The sequence below is a fragment of the Chrysochloris asiatica genome, unplaced genomic scaffold (genome assembly GCF_000296735.1).
Source record: "Chrysochloris asiatica unplaced genomic scaffold, ChrAsi1.0 scaffold00042, whole genome shotgun sequence".
Taxonomy (NCBI): Eukaryota; Metazoa; Chordata; class Mammalia; order Afrosoricida; family Chrysochloridae; genus Chrysochloris; species Chrysochloris asiatica.
In genome coordinates, this window is record NW_006408560.1 from 4,555,355 (window position 1) to 4,571,261 (window position 15,907).

At 38.8% G+C, this 15,907-nt stretch overlaps 1 protein-coding gene across 1 annotated transcript; it reads left to right on the plus strand.

The window, feature by feature from the left end:
• Positions 1-12,834: 12,834 nt before the first annotated feature.
• LOC102824065 (olfactory receptor 5V1-like) lies at positions 12,835-15,439 on the plus strand. Its single transcript, XM_006861690.1, has 3 exons — positions 12,835-12,915; positions 13,021-13,150; positions 14,478-15,439. Exons 1-3 carry the CDS (start codon positions 12,835-12,837, stop codon positions 15,437-15,439), a joined length of 1,173 nt encoding a protein of 390 aa, XP_006861752.1.
• Positions 15,440-15,907: the final 468 nt, after the last annotated feature.

A 15,907-nucleotide genomic window follows, 5' to 3' on the forward strand; every position in this document is an offset into this window, starting at 1 on the left:
TTCATATTTCAAGCTCATGAGCTACTCCTTGGAAACCCTACACGGGGTCGCTATGGGTCAGAACTGACTCGACGGCACATAACAAGAGCAACAACATATGGGAACAATGAGTAAATCCTAACTCTAATGCTAAAATGAAAGGGTAAGGGGACAGGGAAACCAGATTATTGGAGGTGAAACATACAGAAAGGAATTAACAAGAATTTGTTGTTGCTGTTTAGTACCGCCAAGTCAGTTCCAACTCATGGTGACCCTGTATAGGATTTAAAGGGAACAGCTGGTGGACTTGAGCCTACAGTTAGATATCTAATGCTTATCCTCTAATGTCACACCAGGATGCCAAATAGGAATTAAAATGTTAATGCATTGTATTGCAAGTGTAATCAGTATTTCTTAACAAGTTATGTAGTATTTGCTAAATGAGAACATAATTTCCTCTGTAATTTTCACAGAAAACACAATAAAATATTATTTCTTAAAGTTAAATTTAATTAACAGTGTGTACAACTTCAGGAACCATATTTTTTAAATCCCTGAATATTTAATACTCCCTTTTATAATTTTATTATACATAGACCATGCATCAGTTTCCCAGGGCACACATACTGGGGAATATTCCATGAAGAATTATGTTTCTTTCTATGACTACATCTAGACATCTACCTATATCTATCTTCCAATATAATGAATTAGGAGAAAATACATGCTACTGTTTATTTTTAATGTCTTGATATAATGCCTTGTCTATTCAGATAGACAAACTCAAAGTATTACATTAAGACTTCCTTTGAGGTCCTGCAGATTCCTAGCCCAACTCCAATGCTGCTTGCTGTCAATCACTGATCATCAGACTGGGGTGGCAATGCCTATGAGTAACGTAGAAAGGAAGATGAGTATTGATTAACCTTCTTGGAATCCTTTATGAGCAGATCCTCCACAACACTCCTGTAAATTTTGGGATTCCCCTTCTTTTCTTTTCACTCTGTTTTCCTTGGTCAATTTCATGTACACCCACGGCTTTAATAGCCACCCTTAAGACAGTAACACCCAAATCCATATTTGCAATCCTAGGCTGTCTTTGAGGACAACTTCTGTGTGCCCACTAGACATTTCCACATGCATATCCCACAGGCACCAAAAACTCAAGATGACTCAAATCGAATCCACTATCTCCCACTCCCAGACCTGCTATATCTCATTGTTTCCTCTTTCAATGAGTGACTTCACTATCCACCTGGTCTGCCCAAACTGGTTTGGTGTCCTCACCACTCATGGAATTCAAAGTGCTCCAAATATGGCTCGTGCTCTGTGAATTATTGCTTCAGGAATTTTCTCCAAGCCCTATGACCCTACATCTTCGGTAACAGACCATTTCATTGTGCCCTGTTTCTGGGTCTCCAACTATTCTCTTGGACTAAAGGCATTTTGTTAAATAATTCACATGGACTGTACAGGACTATAGTAATGGGTTTCACATCTCTATGATCCCCTTTAAAATTGCATAGAAGGTTCTATACATGAGTATATGTATTTATTCTGCATACATAGGTTTATATCAGTTTTTCAAAGCTAAAGGTTTTCTGAAAACTCAGGCTACTTCTCTCCAGATGTTCACTGCTTACACTCTGCCTTCACCTAGAAAGTAGTCTATAGTTCTCCATTTTTTAGATCCTACAACCATCTTTGCCTAATTTCAAGATATAGCCTGACTTCCAGGCAGACATCTGGTCTCATTTGCAGGCTCATGAGGGCAGGGAGAATATATGCTGAGGCCTCTGTACCAGAGCATTCAGTTATTTCTGTCCCTAAAGAACTTGCCCAGAAAGGCAAAGCTGATGTTGATTCCCACAGCTCAGTCCAAGACTCCAGGGACAGCCAGTTCCCTGCCACTTCCTCTGTGATAGCTAATGAGGTAAGGCTTGAAGTGAAAGTCACCAACACCTCAGAGTTAACCAGCAAGAATTGTCCCACCAGCTCCTGCAAACTATCAGGCATCTCAAAGAATAGGAGATGCAACTGAACATGAGGGTGTTGCCAGCAGAACTAAGAACTCGGCAGCCTTCCTTCCTCCAGCAGCAACACAGCTCCCAGAGAAGTTCCCTAGTGTCCCAGTGGCCTTCATATTATTCCCCTGTAGCCATTAGAACTAGTTTCCTTCAACTTGTTTGCCTTTAACCAGACAGCCTCATACTGTCTGTCTAACATGGAATTTCTACCACCAATGGTGCTCAGGATGCCAGCCTGACATCCCTTTGCCTGGTTTCTCACACATGCCCCTCCTCTGCAATGAAACACACACACATTGTGAGCAAGGCTTTGCCTCTATAATATAGGTCCATGTACCTACTAATTAGGCTCAATCCTCCAAAAAAGTAATTGTGAGTAGTGTGACTCGATGTGATTTGCAAAAAATTACTGAGCTATAATTGTAGTAGAAAGAAAGTAGAAGTATACAAAATTGGGGGTGGGGGTGGGCAGAGCAGGAGATCTTTGTGAGCTCAAATGTATTTTGGTCTAGGTCTAACCAGATGATGAAAGGAAATTGAAACATACCTCCTGCTTTTCCCTCATTTTATTTTAAATTTTAATTAGAATTCAAATTCAGTAAATTGCACAAATCTTAAATGTACAGGTTGCTAAAATTTTACATATATCACAACTACCAAAATTAAGATACACTTTCATCACCCCAGAAAAAATTCTTTCATGTTCATTTCCAGTCAATACTACCTTCCCCAGCAGTAACTGTTTTTCTCACTTTGTCACCACAGATTAGTTTTGCCTATTTTTGAACTTCATTAAAATAAGAATATACAGTATATATTATTTTATGTCTGACTTCTTCAGTAAACAAGATGTTTTTTTAAAAAATTTCATCATTGGTATTACATTGTTTCCACATCTATCAATAATTTATGCTTCATAGTAACTTCAATATCCTTCAATGTATTTATCCATTATGTTGACAGGTATACTGTTTGTTTGAGCTATAATGAATAAACCTGCATTGAACATTTTCATAAAAATCTTGTGAATCTATACTCTAATTTTTTTCTTGAGCACATACTTAGGAGCGAAATGACTGGGTTGCAGAGAAGCTATATGTCTAACTTTATTAGAAACTACCAAGTTGTTTCTAAAATAGTTAACATTTCAAATAAAATTGGAGATTTAAAGAGCTACAAGCCTACTACTTGAGACATTACAACAACAAAAACTGGACAAAATACAAATTAATGACTTTCTTGAACTTGTCCAGGAAATGGATGCCTCAAGACAAACATCTAAATACAAAATTGAGGAGAGATAGATTCTTTTTCTTTTCTTTTTTTAAACTTTTTATTCTGAATTGAGTGAAAGTTTACAAAGCAGATCATCAATTTTACATTCAACACATCATACGTTTTGTGTCATTTCAATGATTGCAATCCCCTCCATGTGAGATCAGTTATCCCATTTCCTATGATTCTTGTTTCCACTCAGCCTTCTTTTCAAGTCTTCTGAATTTTATAATTAGGTAAATGCTGCCCTTTTGATCTTGAATGGTTGACTTACATGATGTGCATACCTTACTAGTGTTGTTGCCCCTTCTATAGATCTAGTTTCTCCTTTGCTGAAAATTGAGCCACAAGGATTAATTCAGTTCCAGACCTGAAGGGTGACCAAAGACCATAGTTTTGAAATTCCTCCAGTCTACTTCTGATCAGTAAACCTGGTCTTTTTTCCTAATTATTTTGAGTTTTGTTCCACATTTTCTCCCACACTATCCAGGACATTCTAATATGGTCTCTATCCAGAAGAGTTACTAGTGGTAGCTGTGCACCACGGGGTCCTTCTGGTCTCAGCGTTATGCATAATGATTCTCTTGTGTTCCATAAGTACATTGGATACTCAATTCCAAACATCTTCAATAGTTGCATCTTATATGGCGACACATGAGCTTTTAAGATCCCAGTCACTACTCACAAAAGTAGGATGTACAACATTGGTTTTGTAGACTATGCAATGCCAATTTACTGTGGTATCCCCCAAGAATATGCTCCTGAGCCCCTAGGCCCACTAATTCATTCCCTCAAGGTATTTTGTAATGTTTAGGAAGCTTTCATAACTTTGCCCCTTATATAAATACATCACATTCATGAATACATTTACAGCAAATGTAAATACCCATGTACAAATATCCTCTGTAAACATGGATTAAAAAACAAAATGTAAAACCTAGAACTATAAAGATCATCAATAAAAAATAGGGACAAACTTAAAAATAAGAACTCTGATACATGATATAACGCTGTATCAAATATAACAGAAAACACATAAACAGAAGACAAAATAGAGAAAAAATGTTGTTGCTAAGTGTCTTAGAATCTGTTCCAACTCATAGTGACCCTGTACAGGATTTCTGAGCAGGAGCTGGTGGGTTTGAACCGGCAATCTTGCAGTTCAAGATGACCTTGCAGTCCAGTGCATTATCTTGCATTGACACAAGACCTCCTAAAAATTGGATACTTATGTACATCAAAAGATTTCATGTTTTTGAGACCACTATTGTAAAAACTCAAGAAAAGTTTTCATGCTAAAGTAAATTATTTGATGGTTACTAGGAGTGGAAGGGAAGAGAGAATAATTCACTGGCTAGAGAGAAGCTGCGTTTATATGAAGAAAAACCTGGCATCAAGATTGAAGGAAGACTCATTAACAACCTGCGATATGCAGATGATACAACCTTGCTTGCTGAAAGTGAAGAGGACTTAAAACATTTATTGATGAAGATCAAAGAGCACTGCCTTTGGTATGGATTCCATCTCAATGTAAAGAAAACAAAAATCCTCACCACTGGACCAATAAACAACATTCTTATCAATGTAGAAAAGATTGAAGTTGTCAAAGACTTCATTCTTCTTGGATCAACTATCAACACTCATGGAAGCAGCAGTCAAGAAATCAGAGGACGTATTGCATTAGGCAAATCTGCTGCACAAGACCTTTTTAAAGTGTTGAAGAGCAAAGACGTCAGCTTGAGGACTAAGGTGTGCCTGACCCAAGCCATGGTATTTTCAATAACCTCATATGCATGTGAAAGCTGGACAGTGACTAAGGAAGACCATAGAATAATTAATGCTTTTGAGTTATGGTGATGGTGGAGAATATTGAAAGTGCCATGGGCTGCCAAAAAAACAAACAAATCTGTGTTGAAGAAGTGCAGCCAGATTACTTCTTGGAGGCCAGGATGGCCAAACTTCATCTCTCATACTTCAGACATATTGTCAGGAGGGACCCAACACTGGAGTAGGATATCATGTTTGGTAAGGTGGAGGTTCAGAGAAAATGAGGAAGATCCTCAGCAAGATGGATCAGCAAAGTGGTAGCATCAAGGGGCTCAAGTGTGGCAGCAATTATGAGGTTGGCCTAGGATCAGGCAGTGTTTTGTTCTGTTGTGCATAGGGTTGCTATGAGTCAGTACCAACTCAATGGCCCCTAACAACAACAAAGAGGATAAACACATGGTAACTTGATTGATGTTGTTGTTAAGTGCCATTGAGTCAATTCCAACCCATAGCAACCCTGTAGAGGGTTGGTGAGCTTGAACCTCTGACCTTGCAGTTCAAACAGCTTTGCTGTCTGGTGCATTAACCTGGAGAAGGCAATATATAGCAAGAGGGAAGTTGGCAGAAGAATGATGAAGACAGGTGAAGACAAAGGGAGGAATACAAGGATTAAAGGGAATAGAGGTAAATACACAACCCTACATACAACAACAGTGTTCTGCAGGTAGCTGCATGGATAGATACATAGGTTGAACAGGTATGGGAGGGAGAGTGGAATTATACCAACATATATATAAGGACTTGACAGAGGAGGTCTATACATGGATATTTATCTTTGCTATAAACACACCTATGAATGTAGTGGAGCATACAGGGAACAAATGATGAAAACTTCTTAGACATTGCCAAACACCTTGGGGCAATGAACTGCTGGGTCTGGAGGCTCAGAACCATAGTCTCAGGAGACAACATGGTCAATTGGCTTTACGTAGTCCATAAAGACCATGTTTTACATCCTTGGGTGAGGTTATGTGCCGTGGAGTCTTCGGTTCTGACTCATAGCGACCATGTACAGGGTTTCCTAGGCTGTAAATCTTTATGGGAGCAGAAAGCCTCATCTTTCTCCCTTGGAACAGCTGGCAGTTTCGAACTGCTGACCTTAAAGTTTGCAGCCTGATTCATAATCACTACACTACTGGGATCTTAAAAGCTCATGAGCAGCCATCTTAGATGTAACTATTGAGGAAAGAAGAGTGATGAAAATTGAAGATGCTTGGAGTCACTTAGTCCAATGGACTAGTGGAACACATGAACTTCAGCATCCACTACTCTGAGACTAGAACTAGATGGCACAATCACTACCAATTGCTCTGAAAGGGATCACATTAGAAGGTCCCAGGTAGAGGGGCAGAAAATGTGGAACAAAACTCAAACTGTAAAAAGATCAGGTTTACTGGTCAGAAAGAGACTGGAGGAACCCAAGACTATGGCTCTCAGCCACCCTTAAGATCTGAAATGGAACTCAACCTTGTGGCCCAATTTTCAGCCAAGCAATAGATGGGTATATAGGGGAGACAATATAGTAAACTATGCTCACCATAGAATGACTCAAAATGGCAACAATTACCTAAGAAGAAGGATTGGGGAGGGGAGTAGAATGGAAATAAGAGCCACTGAGAGGAAGTAGGGTAACTTATTACATGGAGGGATTACAATCATTGAGGTGAAACATAGTGTATGATTTGTTGAACGTAAAACTGATGACCTGTAAAGTTTCACTCAATGTACAATAAAAAGTTTCAAAAGAAAGATTTCATTTTTTAAATTTCTTCCAGGTGTTTTTAAGCAGAGTGTTATTCCACCTCCATGTATTTGATTTTTTTTTCCCCCTTGATCTTCCTATTGCTGATTTCTAATTTTATAGCGTTGTGATCTGAGAAGATGTTTTGAAGTATGGTGATGTTTTTAAATGTATTGAGGTTTTCTTTGTGGCCTAACATATGGTCTGTTCTGGAGAATGTTCCACATGCACTAGAAAAGAATGTATATTGTGTTGTTGCTGGGTTAAGTGCTCTGTATATGTCTGTGAGGTCAAATTGGTTGATTGGGTTGTTTAGTTCTTCTGTGTCTTCATTGAATTTCTTTCCAATTCTGTCCATTGTAAGTGTATGTTAAATTTTTCTGCTATTATTGTAGAGTTGTTTATTTCTTTCTTCAATTCTCTTAGAGTTTGATATATGGATTATGAGGCACTTTCACTGGCAACATGGATATTTATTATGGTTATATTCTCTTGTCCAATTGACCCTTTAATCATGATATAATGTACTTTGTTTTTCATGCTGGATTTTTACTTAAAATCTATTTTATGATAAATTCTGGCCACTCCTGCTCATTTTTTATTGCTATTAACTTGTTATATATACTTTTCCATCCTTTGATTTTTAGTCTATTTTTGCCTTTGTGTGTAAGGTGTGACTCTTGTTGATAATGTTGAAGAATCCTGCTCTCTTGTCCATTCTGCTACTCTTTGTCTCTTGACTGGTACATTTGATCCATTGATGTTTAATGTAATTATCAATAGGAATGAATTGATTGCTGTCATTTTGCTGTGAGTTTGTGTGTATGTATGTGGTGCTCCTAGTTTGTTTGTTCTACATCATTTTCTGTGCTGAGTTCATTTTGTTTGTGAATTTTCTTCATTGTTGTTCTTTTAGTGTTTACTAAATCTTTATGGTTTGTATCTTTTTTGTTTTTATGTGAAGGCATATTAATTTTCTTTGAGGTTACCATGTAACTTATTGATTTCTTCCCCAGTTTTAATACAGTTTATTTGACTTTTTTGCCATTTGAAGTTCTGTATCTACTTGACTTCCCTGCTATTTGAAGTTCTGTATCTACACTATTCCCTCTTTTTGCTTTGTAGTTGTCATTTTCATTATACATTGATAGCTCTAGTTTCCTGCTTTCAGTCTTATAGAGTTGTTTTACTTTAAATACTTTTATATCTGGTGTGGAGCTATAGGATAAGTTCTAAACTGCTTATTGCAAGGTCGGTGGTTCAAGCCCACCATATGCTCCTCAGAAACCCTAACCAACTCGACAGCACTTACAACAACATATATGGTTTGATTTCTGGGTGGTGTTGCCATGTATATTAATCTCAGATTGTTGTCTGCTGTTGTTGGTTCTTAGTCCCCAAAACACCCATTAGTACTTTTTACAAAGTTGATCTGATTATTATACATTCCTTTAATTCCTGTTTATCTGGAAATTTGTTGCATATTTGACAAACTGCTTTTCTGGTTATATGATTCTTGGTTGGCAATATTTTTCTTTCAGAGTTTTGTATATGTCATGCTGTTACTGTCTTGCCTGCATGACTTCTGCTGAGAAGTCAGAACTCAGTCTTATTGGTTCTCCTTTGTAAATACCTTTTCATCTTTCCTGAACTACTCTCAGAATTCTTTCCTTATCTTTGATTTTGATAAGAGTGATTATGATATGTCTTGATGATTTTCTGCTGGGGTCTATCCTGTTTGAGATTCATTCAGCTTCTTCAATGCTTATTTTCTTGCCTTTCATGATGTTAGGGAAGTTTTTCTTCCAATAACTCTTCAACAATTTGTCTGTGCCTTTATTTATTTATTTATTTATTGTATCTTCCTGTTCTGTAATGTCAAAAACCTATAAGCTATTCCCCTTCAATGTTGTTATTGTTGTTAAGTGCTATCAAGTTGGTTCTGATTCATAGCAACCCTATAGAAGGTTTCCAAAGAGCAGCTGGTGAATTTGAACTGTTGACCTTGTGGTTTGCAGTCTAGTGCTTATCCTACAAGACCACACCAGGAGTCCTTTTCTTCTTGGTGTTCCATATAGATCTTAGGCTTTCTTGGAATTTTTTTCCCTTCTTTTTCCTGATTGTTCTTCTAGCATACTAGTACAGAGATTTACCTTCAAGATCATTAATTTAGGCTTCTATTAATTCAAATCTACTCCTTTGCCCTCTCAATGTATTGCCCATTTATGAAAGCTCAGTGTTAATCTTCTGGATTTCTGTTTTCAGGTTTTGTGTTGTTTCAAATTTTTCATTTTTGTCTGCTTGTTCTTGTAGGGTTTTCCTAAACTTTTTTCTGTGTTCTCTTTGCTTTCCTCAATCTTTCTCTCAATCTATTGAAGCTCACTTAAATGTCTCTATTTTGAATTCTTCCTCATGTAGTTCAAAGATATTTTCTTCCTCAGAAATGTTATCTGGCTCTGTATTTTGGTCACTTGTTTGAGCCACTCTCTCCTGTTTCTTCATGTGAACTGAAACTGTCTGTCTAGGACACATCGTGGTGGTATTGTATTTGTACTTAATTGATGCATATGTTGTGTGAAGTCCTGGTGTGGTACTGTGGGCTAATGTGCTAGAATGCAAAGTCGGCTTGAACTGCAAGGTCAACAGTTCAAGCTCACCAGCCATTCCTTGGAAACTCTATACAGGATCCTTATGGTTCAGAACCAACTCAATGACACTGAACAACAACAACAACTGTGCTGTTGTGTTTTTAGGCTCTCGCCAACTTCTCACTGGTGAGTGTGACCACAGAATGGAAGTGTGTGTACAGCTTTCCATTTGCTCTTCATGCAGTTCAGTTTAGAGTTGGTTTGACAGGTGTTGACTTCTGTCTATAATTGATCAGATGGCATAGGATTTGGTATTGAGTGTTTCCCAGTGGGTGCAGCTGCAGGGGATGTTGTTGTGACAGAACTGTATGGGCACAGCTACTGTCTCCTCTAGAGTGTGACAAGAAGAGAAAACACACACACACACACACACACACACACACACACACAGAAGAAAACAAACCAAAACAAACAACAATGAAAAAGAACATAATAAGGAAGTAAAAAGGAAAAACAGGCAGCAATAAGGAAAAAATAATATAGTAACTAAAAATAGAAAAGAGGAATTCGAAAATAAACCTGTAGAAATGAAAAATGACAATGAAAAGAAAAAGAAAAAAGACACTAAAGAAGACTAGGGAGAGGAAAGATGAAAAAGAAAAAGAGACTAGACAGGAGTATAGAAAAATCAGGAGAAAAAGAGAAAGAGAAGAGGAGGGGAATGAGAAAGAGACAAAAAGAAACAAAAAATGAAAGTGGAGATAGAAAGGATAATTAAACAAAGGAAAGGAGAGAGGAAGGAGGAGAAGAAAGAACAAAAAATTTTAAATTTAAAAAACAATAGAAGGGGGAGAAACAGAGCAGATGCCAGATGCAGAGAGGAGAAAACTCTGGGGGGGTTCCTGCTAGCCAAGGAGTTCACAAGGTGGGTGGGGGACGAGAAGAGACAGTGACATTTCCAGCCCTAGATGGAGGTCCTATTAGCCTAGGTGTCGTCTATGTTCAGGGCACCCAGTCAGGAAGTAGTTCATACAGGTCCTTAAGGTAGCTGGGTTCAGTGTCAGTCAGGAACAGAGGGAAGCTAGGAGTAGGATGGCTGATGGTGAGATTTCCTGATTTCTGGTCTGGAACAGGTCCTTCCTGAATCTAGGCACCAAGGCAACATAGCTGGCACTGGGCTCACATTGATTGGCGCAGCTCACAATCCCATAACACTGAACTCCCAGAGAGCAGGGGCTATACTGAAGATGTGGGGGTGGACCACTCCTCCGGTCAGCAGAAGAGCATAGGGAACAAGAAACAACTGCACCTTTCCTTTTTCCAGTCACCAGTATGCATCTGCATCACCAGGTCATAATTTTTGCTGCTTACAAAAATTCACCATGTCTGATCAGGGGACTTTTCACCATTCTATCTCCTTCCTTCACCACCCCACTCAGCTTCTCCTCCCAGTAAGTATTCAATCCACTTCTCTATCCCTTCCTTTGAAGTTCAGGGTTCCAGGATTATCATCTGTATCTGTTTCATTTGGTCTCCCATATCTTGGTGGTAGAAGGTCAATGCAGTGTGTCTGCCTAGTCTGTTATCTTCTAAGCTATCAAGAGATAAATTGTTATAAGAAAATACAAGACTCAAGCATTTCTTTTAACTTAAACAGAAGCTACTAGATGTCATATAAGCTGGTAGGAATGCTCAGCTATGGTACATTCTTACCAGTCGCTGTGGAAAAGTTTGGTGGGTCCTCAAAATGTTGAACATAGAACTATCATATGATACAGCAACCCCAATCTTGAAAGCAGCAATGTTAACAGACACATGTACACCAACATTCATTGCAACACTTTTCACAGTAGCCATAGACAGAAACAACCAAATGTTCATACACAGATGAATGAATAAACAAAATTTGGTATATACACACACTGGAATTTTACTCAGTCATAAAGAGATATGAAGTTCTGATCCATGCGATTACATAGATAAGCCTTGAAAACATGCTGAGTGAAATAATCCAGTTGCAAAAGGACAGATATTCTATGATATCATTTATATGAAACAAGAAAATATATGTTGTTGTTTTTATTAGGTGCCATCAAGTTGGTACAGACTCATAGCGACCTTATGCACAGCAGAATGAAACACTGCCTGATCCTGGGCCAACTTCACTACTGTTGCTGCGCTTGAGTCCATCAATGCTGCCACTTGGTCAATCCATCTCGTTGGGGGTCTTCCTCTTTTTCTCTGACCCTCCACCTTATCAAACATGATATCCTTCTCCAGTGACTGGTCCCTCCTGACATGTCCGAAGTATGAGAGACGAAGTTTGGCCATCCTAGGTTCCAAGGAGCAGTCTGGTTCTTTTGGCAGCCCATGGTACTTTCAATATTCTCCTCCAACACCATAGCTCAAATGCATCAATTCTTCTACGGTCTTCCTTATTTACTGTCCAGCTTTCACATGCATATGAGGTTATTGAAAATACCATAGCTTGGGTCAAGTGCTCCTTAGTCTTCAAGCTGACATCTTTGTTCTTCAACACTTTAAAAAGGTCTGTGCATCAGACTTGCCTGATGCAATACGTCATTTGATTTCTTGACTGGTGTTTCCATGAGTGTTGATAGTTGATCCAAGAAGGATGAAGTCCTTGACAACTTCAATCTTTTCTCCATTGATAAGAATGTTGTTTATTGGTCCAGTGGTGAGGATTTTTGTTTTCTTTTCATTGAGATGTAATCCATACCGAAGACTGTGCTCTTTGATCTTCATCAGTAAATGTGTTAAATCCTCTTCCCTTTCAGCAAGGAAGTTTGTATCATTTGCATATTGCAAGCTGTTAATGAGTCTTCCTCCAATCCTGATGCCATGTTTTTCTTCATAGAACCCAGCTTCTTGGATTATTTGCTCAGCATACAGTTTGAATAAGTATGGTAAAAGAATACAACCCTGTCGCACACCAACACTCGTCTTACTATGGTGGCTTGTGAGTTGCTGTAATTCTGAAAGCTGTGACAGCAATATTTTAAATACCAGCAGGGTTACCCATCGTGGACAGCTTTCAGATGAGCTTCCAGACAAAGACAGACTAGGAAGAAGGAGTAATGAACTACTACCAAATATTTAGTCACTGAAAACCTTATGAATAGCAAAGACAATATATAGATATCAAATATTAGTAGTTACCAGGGATGGGCAGGAGAGGAAAGGGGAAATGTTTGTTTAAAGGACATTGAGTTTATATTAAAGTTAGTGGAATGGCTGGGAAAAGAATAGTGAGAATGGATGTAAAACTTTAATCAGTCACTGCATTACAATATACATATGGATATTATTTAGATGGCATATGCTTTGTTATGAATATTTTCATTGTAATAGAAAAATCATTTTTGACTTATTGTTCATGACTAAGTGTAAGAGAACTTACAACCTCTTGCTTTTCCTCTATGTGCTCTACCAGATGCTCACAAAGGAAGATCAAGAAGTATTCTGAGAATGGTTCTCTAATGGTGCTGTCTGGGAGAGTGGAGGGAACAGTAACAACTGTCAGAACTTCTCCCAGGCCCATTTCCCCTATTTTGTTCTACAGAACAAATGCTATAATCTGCAGGGACAAAAACAGCAGAAACTTTCACTATGGAGCACTGTAGAAACCCGTTGTAGCTGCGGAAGAGAACAAGGAAAACAACAGCAACTAAAAAAATCTGGTCTTCAGGGAGGTACAGAAACATAGAAGTCTTCAAAAAGTTTGTGGGAAATTGGAATGAAAAGATAATGGAATAGTTCCACTGACTTTTTGAAGCCCCCTTGTATGGCTAGGCTCAGTAATGCAGCAGGACACATGACACTTCTGATGACCAAATTCCCAAGACCTAGGTTTTTAGTACCTATGACTGAGGCTTAACCAGAACATCAAAGAATGTTCCTCTCTTGCCCTCAACCAGCCCTTAATCTGCATCAAGTAAAAGTAGCAATTGCATAGCGCGGAGAGTTCTTCAAGGAATAGATTATCTCTGGGTATCAGAGCAGAGGGGAAACTCAAAGTCCAGCAGGGAGCAGAAACATTGGTAAACTAGCCCATACCTTAAACCCAAGGCATTACTACACAAACGTGAAACTTGTGGTGCACTGAGACTGACTATAACAATAAAAAACTTCAAAAGTTGTCCAGTTCCTGGCTAAATTAACACAAACTCCTAAACTGAAGGTCTAGCAGAAAGAAAGTCATGCCCATAAACAAGCAAAAATAAGTTATTTTACCTCGGTATCTGCTGTCCTATGCAATATAGAACAAAACAATATACAATACAATAGCTTTCAGCAAAAAAAAAAAAAAAAAAAAGTCAAGATATTAAAAAGGTAAGAAAAAATATAATCTAAGTAGACAACACACATCAGTTCTAGATTCAGATATAACACAGATGTTAAAACTACCATACAGGAAATTTGAAATAATTCTAGGGAATTGATTAAAGATTTAAATAGAAAAGGTAGACAACACTCAAGATCAAGCAAGCCATTTCAGCAGAAAAATGGAAACTATAAAAAAGGATCAAATGGACATGCTAGAAATAAAGAACACTGAAAAACAAAAAAACAAAATAAAGAGACCCTTTAATGCAAATGGACAACACAGCTGAAGAAAGAATTTGCAAATTTGGAAATAGGTCAGTAAAAATCATCCAATGAAAAAAACCACCAGCACCCATGGAAGTCCACACAAAAGGACCTTGGGCTTGAGCTAAGTGTCTCTCAGAAGACACCCCTCCACATATTCCTCCACTAAGCCCCATCTCAAAAAAAGACTGTAAATCTCTATGTGAATAGACAGTCTCATCTTTCTCTCACAAAACAGCTGAGAGATTTGAACTACACACCTTGGGTTAGCAGCCCAATGTCTAACACACAGCACCACAAGAACTTCACTACTCAGACTGCTCTATATCCAACATTATATGATATTTCCTTGCAAGCTTGGAAACTTATTTGAAGAATTTTCTGTAGAGTCTCACCATGGTTTCTTGTTTTTTTCCTATTGTTTTGTAGCTGTGAAAGAGTTTCAAATGAATAATCAAACAGACGTTACCGAATTCATCTTCTTGGGCTTTTCCAACCACCCCCATCTACAGGGGTTGTTCTTCTTAGTCTTCCTGGTCATTTACCTGACAACCTTCCTGGGGAACACACTCATAATAATGGCCACCAGGGTCAGTCTTGCCCTGCAAACTCCTATGTATTATTTCCTCAGCAACCTCAGCTTCTTGGACATCTGCTACACATCCACTACCATCCCAGTCATGCTGGTGAACTTCTTCCGGGAGAAGAAAACCATCTCATATGAGGGCTGCCTTTCCCAGATCTTCTTCCTCGTAACCTGTGCTGGCACTGAATGTGTCTTATTAGCTGCTATGGCTTATGACCGCTATGCAGCCATCTGCCACCCTCTTCAATATCCGATCTTTATGAGTGTGAAGGTCTGCGTGTGTTTGGTGACTGGGTCCTGGCTGTGTGGGCTGGTGAATTCCCTAACACACACAGTACTGGCAGCCACACTCACTCTGTGTGGACCCAACCAAATCAGCCACTTTCTCTGTGACATCCCACTTCTTCTGAAGCTCTCCTGCTCAGATACCTCGGTCAATGAGTCTGTGCTCCATGCAGCCAGTGCCACCATTGGCCTGAGCCCCTGCCTGTTTACTGCAGTGTCCTACATACTCATCATCTCTGCCATCCTGAGGATTCCCTCTGCTCAGGGCAGAAGCAAGGCCTTCTCAACTTGTGCTTCTCACCTCACTGTGGTGGTGGTATTTTATGGAACAGCCAACTTAAACTATGACCAACCCAGAGAAGGTTACTCCCTGGACATGGACATCCTGGTTTCTGTGCTTTTCTGTGTTATGACCCCCGTGTTAAATCCCATCATTTACAGCCTGAGAAACAAGGAGGTCAAGGGGGCCCTGAGAAAACTATTTGGAGGGTGTGTACTCTCTGGAAATACTAATGCCTAGATCAACGGGGTATGCAAACCCCTGAAAAATTTCCAAGAGATTGTAGTATAGATAGTTTTAGGAAGTTCCTTTCAAGATCATGAATTCCTGTGGACCAGTTCCTAAAATTGATCTTCCCAAGAACTCTTTTCTCTTTCTACTTTCACAAATACCCTTTTCTCACTTTACAAAGTAAAGGTTTGCCATATACATTTAGTTGTTTCTCAATACCACCTGTATTCTACTAGGTTCCCCTTTTCATCACTTGGACTGAAGTCCTGAAATTTTATTTCCCAGACCTCTTGCCAGCAGCGCACCATCTTGTTCTCCCTGCTAAATGCTATTGAGTTAGTTCTGACTCAGAGTAATGTATGTGTAACAGAATGAAATTGGAATTGACTTGATTAGAGTGGGTATTATCATGACTGTGTTGTTAGGTGCCACCGTGTTAGTTGTAACTCATAGGGACCAGATGTACAATAGAATGAA

What these genes read in the sequence shown, in the direction of transcription:
- LOC102824065 (XM_006861690.1), top strand. Translation starts at nt 12,835, where the DNA reads ATGACTAAGTGTAAGAGAACTTACAACCTCTTGCTTTTCCTCTATGTG. An exon ending in TCACAAAGGAAGATCAAGAA is followed by an intron (nt 12,916 to 13,020) that starts GTATTCTGAGAA and finishes TTTGTTCTACAG; the next exon opens with AACAAATGCTATAATCTGCA. An exon ending in AAAATCTGGTCTTCAGGGAG is followed by an intron (nt 13,151 to 14,477) that starts GTACAGAAACAT and finishes ATTGTTTTGTAG; the next exon opens with CTGTGAAAGAGTTTCAAATG.